Source organism: Grammomys surdaster, unplaced genomic scaffold, assembly GCF_004785775.1.
Source record: "Grammomys surdaster isolate TR1022 unplaced genomic scaffold, NIH_TR_1.0 126013, whole genome shotgun sequence".
NCBI classification, from domain to species: Eukaryota; Metazoa; Chordata; class Mammalia; order Rodentia; family Muridae; genus Grammomys; species Grammomys surdaster.
In genome coordinates this window covers 2,912,633-2,921,771 of record NW_021620828.1, presented here as the reverse complement: position 1 = coordinate 2,921,771, position 9,139 = coordinate 2,912,633, and the positions used below count along the sequence as shown (strand labels likewise).

At 51.4% G+C, this 9,139-nt stretch overlaps 1 protein-coding gene across 1 annotated transcript in view; it reads left to right on the top strand.

Moving 5' to 3' along the window:
• The first annotated feature begins 612 nt into the window (after positions 1 to 612).
• Positions 613 to 9,139, top strand: part of Ccnd2 (cyclin D2) — a 27,252-nt gene continuing 18,725 nt past the window's right edge. The window contains exons 1-3 of the mRNA XM_028754432.1: positions 613 to 1,090; positions 2,755 to 2,970; positions 5,476 to 5,635. Of these exons, the coding sequence (XP_028610265.1) occupies positions 899 to 1,090; positions 2,755 to 2,970; positions 5,476 to 5,635 (568 nt within the window). The 5' untranslated portion in view covers positions 613 to 898. The remainder of the gene's footprint in view (positions 1,091 to 2,754; positions 2,971 to 5,475; positions 5,636 to 9,139) is intronic.

Below are 9,139 nucleotides of genomic sequence, written 5' to 3'. Positions count from 1 at the left end.
CCACGTACATGGCGCGGGGCCGGAAAACAGCTTGAAAGTTATCAGGAGTCTAAGCTTCAGGGACATAACCTTTAACCCTGGGTTTGCGAGGTTGCAATTTTCTGAGATCAGCCTTTCCTTATTCCTCATTCAGGGGTCTACTTCTAAGTTATCTGAGCTCATCCACGTGTTAAATCAGTCTACCTGAATCTTGAAAAGTGGGCTGTTTTCCTGATCACATTGCAAGCCTCCGAAGTTAGAGGGCACCCCCCCCCCATTTATGCCCCCATGGTATGCCTACAGGACGTCAGAAAGGATAGAGAATCAATAGGAATCCATGGGTTTTGTGGGTTCCCCTATCCGGGGCCCCTAGCATGCGGGGCTGGATAGAGGGAGAGTGCCTCGGAGAACTAGGGAGAGGGGTTGGGGGTGGGGAGCCGGGGATCGTGTTTGAAGTTTGGTCAGGCCAGCTGCTGTGCTCCTTAATAACAAGAGGGAAGGGGGGGGGGAGAGAAAAGGGAAAGAGGGAGGGAAAGATTGAAAGGAGGGGAGGGACGCTAGGAGAGGGGAGGAAAGGGGGAGGAGGAACCTGAGAGGGGGAGGAGATCTAACTGCCCTTCTAGCTTGCGTCACTGCCTCAGAGAGAGGAGAGCGAGCTGAGGAGAGCGAGGCAGTTCGGAGGGAAGGACCGGTCCGAGCCAGGCGGCCCTAGAGGCTCCGCTCGCTCCCCTTCCACTCTTGTCTCTCTCTCTCTCTCTCTCTCTCTCTCTCCCCCTCACTGCCTCTCTCTGACATTTCTTTCCTCTCCCAGATCTCCCATTCAGCCAAAGGAAGGAGGTAAGGGAAGCACCCTCTCCACCTCCAAAAAAATAATTAAAAAAAATTTTTACAGTCGGGACCGAGTGGTGGCCGACTGGCTATGGAGCTGCTGTGCTGCGAGGTGGACCCGGTCCGCAGGGCCGTGCCGGACCGCAACCTGCTGGAAGACCGCGTCCTGCAGAACCTGTTGACCATCGAGGAGCGCTACCTCCCGCAGTGTTCCTATTTCAAGTGCGTGCAGAAGGACATCCAGCCGTACATGCGCAGGATGGTGGCCACCTGGATGCTAGAGGTAGGTGTGCGGGCGACGCTCTCAGGGAGAGGCAGGCCCAGCCGCTCCATCCCTACCTCCAGCACGAAGAGACCCTAAAACAGAGAGGACCACCCCTGCACTGGCCTCCCGGAGCTCGTGCGCGGGGTAGCCCGCACTCTTGGGAGGGACGCTAATTCTGTCCCTTACTAGGTTAACTAGTGGAGGAAAACGTGGGTGAGGCGAGGATGTCCCCTCCGGTGGGGGGGGGTTGGCATCCCGCGCGCGTGTGCCTTCATGTGGCTTCCTCGTCTTCCCACCCCCATTTCTGATCTGTGCTGTGGAAGTAACCCCGGCTGCCTTCAGTGAAACCCCAGAGGGTACTGAGACCTAACAATCCATACCAACATATAAAGACCCCCTACTCCCAAGATTGGGGCAAACCCCCTGAGCCTTAGGACTCTGCGTTGGCAGTTTGGCGGGGGTTGGGGGTGGGGGAGAAACAGGGAATTCAGGAGAGCCCCGGAAGTCACACTGAATAAAAACGTGCGTTTAGGACAGTCTGAAAGAACCGCTGCTTTAGCCTTGCAGTCTTTGCCGAGAGAGCAGGGTGCCCACGTATGCACAGCTCTGGACCTGCCGTGGTTTCGCCATGTTGCTTTGCAAACTCCATTTACAAGGGCTGGCAACATTCGCCAACTCCCCTACCCCCTCTCAGCACCCCATGATCCTGGGCACCCTCTTTCTGGCCGTGCCCTCTTCCCCAGACCTCAGTTCACCAAGGTTGTACTTACAGTTTGGCTGCTTCTTCAGCGCGCAGATTTGGGTGGGGTAGGAAGCTGGGGGAGGAGGTGTGTGTAGAGCGGGCTAGGGGGCACCCCCAAATGGGAGGTCAGAGTCCCGCATTCCTCCTTGAGGGGGGTTCCCTGGTTTCGTCTCACCCAGCCCCCAGCGGGGCACAGCCTTCCCTTGTGGGCCGCAGCCGAACACTCTGCAAGTTTCCCCAGTGCGATCCAGAGCCCCTGGGGTGAAGATACCGACCTTACGAACACCCGAAACCTCTATTCCAGGGAGCTAGGAGCCCCTCTGGGGTTTTCAGGCCCATAGAGCGTTTCTAGGATTTTTCCTCGATTTTTAATAATTTTTTTTAAGCTGTCCCCCCTGCTCCGACTCTAACTGCGGCGGCTGAGGCGCGCTTCCTCCTCCTCCCTCCCCCTCTCTTCTCCACCCACCCACCGAACAACGGCCCCTGGGCCGCCGAGACCACCCTGGGCATTTTTTTCAATTGTCGGGAATGGCAGAATAGGATCTGGGGATCCGAATGAGACCAAGAAGTAGACTCTCGGAGCTTCCAGAATATTTTTATTGATTTTTTGAAAAGATGACGAAATCCAAAAAAGAGAGTGAGTTAGTGTGCCAGAGGGAGCGGCAGGCGGCGGCGGCTCTGGGCTTTGCCTTGGGGTTTGTGGAGACTTTAGTTCATCACCTTTTTCAGTTTTGTGGGAATACCCGAGCCCCAAGAGCTCTTCGGATTTACCCCAGCGTTCTCACCTCTATTCTTACTATCCTTTCTACTCTCCCCCCCCACACCCACACAAAAATTAATTCTGTTTGTTACCACGGATTATGCTTTTTTTTTTCTTTCTGTCTGTTTCTGATACTATTTTTTCACTGTCCCCTTGGACCCCATCCCACTCTGATTGTAGGTCTGTGAGGAACAGAAGTGTGAAGAAGAGGTCTTCCCTCTGGCCATGAACTACCTGGACCGTTTCTTGGCTGGTGTCCCAACTCCTAAGACCCATCTTCAGCTCCTGGGCGCTGTGTGCATGTTCCTAGCTTCCAAGCTGAAAGAGACCATCCCACTGACTGCGGAAAAGCTGTGTATTTACACCGACAACTCTGTGAAGCCCCAGGAGCTGCTGGTAATGCTGCCCTCCTTGCTCCTGACTCTGCCCTCCCCCATCACCCTAGGACCGCCACACTAAACACTGTCTCCTTTAGTAGGAGAAAGCAGTCTTCCCATGTTAGGAGTGAGCAAAGCTCTCAATACCTCACGGAAATACATGAGTGTGAAATTCTGTTGTTGAGTGAGTGTTGGGTGGGGGGCATGTGTGGAATATTTTAGTTAATGATGTTTTAATTAAGGTCCAGATTCCCACTGAACCGTGAGAACACAGTCTGATTTCTCACATGCTAGTTGCCTTGATTCCCAAGAGCCTGGAGGTGTAACAGGTAATGTCTTAAAGACCAATAAAGTCTCCCAATGCAAGCATCGCAGCTGATCACTAAGTATCAACAAAGCACTAAGTATGAACATATCAGACTTATGCAAAATCAACATTTGGCTTTCTATTGGTGGGATCTGAAGCATGAGATTTTAGCTCCAAAAGGCACAGTGACCTGGGGGTCCTGTCTTGCTTCCCCCTCCCCCATCTACCTTTTTTTTTCTCTCATGCACTTTCCCTCCATATTAACTGCCACACGCTGAAGGTTCTGCAGCTCTTGTCTGCAGCTTCTGAGGCCCATCCTCAGTGGTTTGCACACCTTTTCTCTTACACTTGAGAGAAGACCACCCCCCACCCCCACCCCATCGACTCCCTCCGCCTTGCTGGCATTGCCTGGGCCTGCATAATCTCCTGGGCAAAGACTGGCTTCTTGAAGTGAGCCCTTTGTGAGGAGCTATCCTTTCTGGGCCTGTGCTGCCACCTAGTGGCAGACATGTGCAAGACTGGGGGAGGAATCAGGGAGAATGCAAAGAGGGGCCTGAATGACTTCACCTTTGAACCACTGCCAGATTTCAGCTGCTTCTGGTTTGGTCTGAGAGGCCCCTAAAGGTGCTTTCTTCTGGAAGATCTACTTCTTTGAATAATGGTGTCAGAGGACGAGTTTGTGCTCACATTGCCCTGGAAGAAGGAAGGGGTGGGATTCAAGGCATTTCTGGGTTTTGCTTAGTTAAGATTTTTATCCTGACCTTCTGCAAAAAGCCCAGGCAGACTTGAAAGCTTGTGGGGGGAAAAAAGATTAAAATTGAAGACCAGTTTGTTTTTCTCAACAAACAAACAAACATGAAAAAGAATCTTCCATGTGGCTGGTGTGCTGGAGGATTTGTGGTATTTTTTCAAGACACCCTAATTTTTCCAGGACCAGTGAAGCTAGCTCAATTCTCCAAATAGATGTGGCAGCTTCCCACTTCCCAGCCAGAAGTTATGCATCCTAGAAGAGCCATCCTGTTTTATATGTGGAGGGAGCTGGCTCCAGGACACACCCATAGCTACTTCAGCTGTCTACTGCTTTGTAGCCTGTTTTCAAGCTTAGCAGATGGAGCCAGGTGAACTGAAGAATCACATCACAACCAGGCAGGATCTGCATCTTGCACTTTGGAAGCTACCGATTGGCTGGGATAGTTTCCTTTTGAATACATTCCCTGCCCTCTGCAACCAAAACAAAACAAAAATCGGGGCCTTTGCATAATTCAAGCTAGCCTCAAACTTTCTGCCTAGAGAGGTAGAATTCCAGACATGTATTTCCAGGCACACATCTTCTTAGGGTATTATTTTATTTAGTCCAGTTCCTTTGAACATGATTTCCCATGTTTACTTTACAAAAGGAGAGACACTAGGTAGCTTACTAGTGGGGTACCATGGAGCCCCATAAAAGAGAAAGTTAACAGCCCAATACATGGGCTGAAGAATGTTAGGACCCTGTTTAAGCACTTCCACCTTGCCTCAAATCACTCTGCAAAATGAGATCACAAATGACCACCTCAGGCCCTTTAGCCACGAAGACAAAAGCCCAGGGAAGATTTAGGTGAAAGAGTGAGTGTCCTATCCCCAAGACTTCTGCATGGTGTGTCAAAGGGGAAAGTGTTGGCGGACAGGAAAAGTGATACTTTCCCCCACAAGTAAAGGCCAGCTAATTGGCTGCCAAGGAGTTCGGCCAAGGAAGAATATTTTGTTCTGCATCTGCAAGCGTCATTTTTGTTTTTTTCATGAGGAGTAAAAAGTCTATTAGCCTTATGATAGAGACATATCAAGTAGATTCTCACCACAGCACCACAGTGACCTTTGCTAGATCTCACTATAGTCCCAACTTTCTGAGTGGGCACGCAAGAGCATTTTGTGGAAGTCGGGTGGGGGTGGGATAGGAAAAAAAATAAAACAGAGTAAAGCCTGATCTTGGCAGTAGCTACCTGGCCTCTCACTATTTTCAGTGGAGCCTGACGGGTTTTCTTAGCCCCAGAAGAACCACGAGTAACTTCAAAGTATGAGGGACACTGTGACAAATGAGGCTTCCCTGATGACCTTGATTCTGCAGGGGAGCCTTAACGAGCATCCTTAAAGCTGGTCTGGAACCCAGCCCCCCAGCCCAGACCTGGAGTCAGCCTATGGATTTTCAGTGCTCTGCCCTCTTCCTTCCGCCCTTTGCAGGAGTGGGAGCTGGTGGTGTTGGGTAAGCTGAAGTGGAACCTGGCTGCAGTCACCCCTCACGACTTCATTGAGCACATTCTACGCAAGCTGCCCCAGCAAAAGGAGAAGCTGTCCCTGATCCGCAAGCATGCGCAAACCTTCATCGCTTTGTGTGCTACCGGTGAGAGGGATTCATTGGGCCGTGGGAGGTGGTGTTGGGGGGCTAGGCAAGTGGGCCTGAGCAAGCCAGTCTGGAGCCTCGTTCCTGCCTTGCGCCTCCTGCTTTATCGGAACCAGAATGTTTTCTTTTTCTGCTTCACTCGTAAATGCTTTATGAGGGCAGGTATGGTAAGGGAAATGAAGTTCATGCCTGCTAAAATATCGTTTATGATGTCTAAAGTGCTCTTTGAAGATTATACATACTGCTCGTTGGTTGTGTTTAAATCTTTAATCTTTTGAAGGAAAGGATAGCTTAGAGGTGAGCCCAAAAGGGAATTTAAGGAAGGTGGGGGCAAATACAGGTTAAAGGACTAAAGACAAGGTAAATATGTAGCCTATCCTGATAAGGGGGAAGGAATTCCATCTCAGTGGCACCCATTTATTGCCTTCTTGCTGTTCCCCTGTTGATGAGAGAGTTAGCCTTTGAGCAAAGATCCGTTTTCTGAGCTCTGGAAAGGATTTTGATACATAGCTTTATTGGCCCCACACCTGGGTAGAAGACCTTAGAGCAACATGTCTTAATCTGTGGGTCCAGACCCCACATATGTCTTAATCTGTGGGTCCAGACCCCACAGGCTTACATATCAGATATCTACCTTAGGAACCATAAAGTAGCAAAATTTACAGTTACGAAGTAGCCACAGAATGATTTTATGCTTGGGTGTCACCACAATATGAGGAACTAACTGTGTGATCAGAGCGTTAAGAAGGTTAAGAAGCACTGCCCTAGAACCTTGGGAATCCAGGGGCCAAGGGTCAAAAGTTATCTCCTCAGGGTTAGCAGGTGAAGAAAGAATTGACCATGAGTGGGTTGCAGCTCGATTCACCAGGGTTTCTTGAAATGTGTAGTTGAGATGGGCAGTGGGGGGTGGAGTGTAACATTTTCATTCCTTGTAACATTTAAGTATGTGTTTGTGTAGCTTCTGAGGTAATGAACAATAGGGCTTGTGCTTTGTTCAAAGTTCAAAGGTCAGACAGACTTTGTTACTTACCACTGAGTGACCTTGCACAGGCTGTTTGACCTCTCTGAAGTTCAACTGGGATCTTCAAAACAGGCCTTTGGATACATCATTCTATAGCCTTGACAGAACGGGTAGGAAAACTAATCCAGAGGAAAACAAGCCTTGAACTTTGAGCCGCAGGTGCCACCACTGACTGTGAAAGTCCCAGTCTGAGTTTCGAACTTCTCCAGTTAAGGTGGATGTGGCTTTTCCTGCTACTGGATACAGGCTCTGAGTGGCTACTCGGATTCTACCTCCCTTTTTTAGAGGTGTCCATGGGACACACGTTTGTCCATGTGTGTGTACACAGGTTACCCTTTGCTTGTTTTCTTTGGTCCAGCAGCCCTTGGGGGCCTGCATCAGGCTTTGTAGCACACTTGTGTCCCAGCTCCTTTGTGGTGTCCCCTGCTGTTCCTACAGTTGGAGGAGATGATGGACACAGGAAACCTAGGATCTGTCCCTTTCCTCTTGCAGTGATTCAGTGTGGGGGAGGAGTCAGCCAGCCTTTTCTCTCTGGCCCTAGGACACCTAACCCCCTGCACCTAAATTACCCCATCACTCAGTTGCCAATGGCCAGAGTCCTGCTCTGAAATTGTCTTTGGACCAGCAGGTCTTTAGGGGTCCATTCACTACTTCTTCCTCCCTGTTCTTGCCCTGGGGTGGGGGTGGGGTGATTGATAGGTGGAATTACCCAGGCTCCGATAGATTCCTCCAATTCTGTATAGATCACAGGTCCATTCTCTACTCTTGGGGATCCCATCCCCCACTCTTGGCCATCTTGTCCAGATCCTTGGGGCAGCTGCCAACTTTGGGGCCAAAATAAGGAGCCTGGAATTCAGTGACAGAGGCAGAGGTCCACTGGGAGGTGGGGGCAGTCAGGAAGATGGGCCTGTTGGGGGCCTTGACTTAGCTTTAGCCAAGGGGTGGGAAGGATAGGGGAGAGTGTAACTCCAGTCAGGTCAGAACCATGTGCCAAGTACTACTCCCGAGGCATGGACTGATGAAAGTGGAGGAGGGGCTCAGGCCTCCTGGGCCTGGAAAGGGTGGGCCTGACCAAAAGGCTCTCATGTCTCTCCTGGTCTGCACTTGGGGCCCTGCAAGTGAATAAACTTTGGAACCCTGCTGGTGGGAGTGTGGGGGTGTGAAGGGGAGTGTTGGGGCAAGCATTTGGGCAATAGGCCAGACGAAACTCCAAAGCCTGGTGCTCTCGAAGGACAGACTTCTTGAGGACGTGCGCTTCTGGGGCCAAGATCTAGTGAACCCAAGCCCACTAGGACCTTTGAATAGTAGGCTCGGAGTGACTCAAGGACCAAAGATGGGAGGGGCTTGCCTCTTCAGCCCAAGCTGGTGCTCCTTCGTGCCCCATGACCTCACACCCTCACTCTCCTAACTCCAGTCCTGAATATTCCACCCTGGACCTGAGGATGCTTCAGAGTTTTGAGGGTTCACAAAGGCATAGGAAGGGGGCAGTCCCTGAGGAGATGGTAGTTAGCCAGCCCTGGGGAGATGTTGCTAGTTTATGGGAAAAGCCAGTTGTGAAAGAGCTGGCAGTCCCTCTGAGGGGGTGTGCTGCTGAGCGTATGTGTGTGTGAAAGGGGAAGAGAGCGTGGGGCGTCCAGGGGCCCAGGCAGGGAAGAGCGTGGCTGACCAGCAGTCTTCCTTTATGGGGCTCTGGGATAAGGTTGGTGGCAGGGCAAAGAGGTGCCCTGTCCTCCCCTATTCAGCCTACAGGGCGTCTGGGAGAGAGGTGGTCTGAGATTGCCTGGAACTGCTCTCCCAGCTGGCCTTGGTGGTAGAGGAGTTTACGTGGGGTGAGGGGTGTTTATAACACCAGCTTCTGCCCAGAACGTGTGGGTCGGGAGAAGGCAGAAGTGGACTTCTTTCTCCTCAGGTGATGCTCCAAGTCAGCCAACAGTGCAAGAAGGCCACCTGAGGTAACCAGGCAGTTACCATCAACCTTAGCATGCTTAGCACGTGATTTCAATGGTATTGAGTTTAAACTTGGTACAGGTATCCCAGATATCCCACACCTGCCTCTTTTTGCATTGGGAGTTTCTCTGTGGCTGCTGCACCCAGCTGCCTGTGTAACCCTAAGGTTGGATCCTAGGATACACCCAGTCTTCTCTTAAAGGTGTTCATTTGATTTCCAGACTCTGGTGGCTCTGAAAAGTCTGAGGACTTGACTCTTGTTCTAGAATGTAAGCCAAGCCTCTCTGTCAGCCAGAGAGGAAGAATGAAACCCACATTTCCACCCAAGGCCTCTGAGCTGCCCCCAGAGGCCAGTCATAGGGCTGAGGGGAGGAAGTAGCATGTTGAACTGAAGTTCTGTGACTGATACTATCTTGCACCCCATCTGGCCCTTAGATGGATGAGAGCTTTTTCCCAGCCACAGCGCGCCCGGCCCCCCCCCCCCCCCCCCACCCGCCCCGCCGAGGGGGAGGTGTGATAGAGGAGGGGCGGGGGGG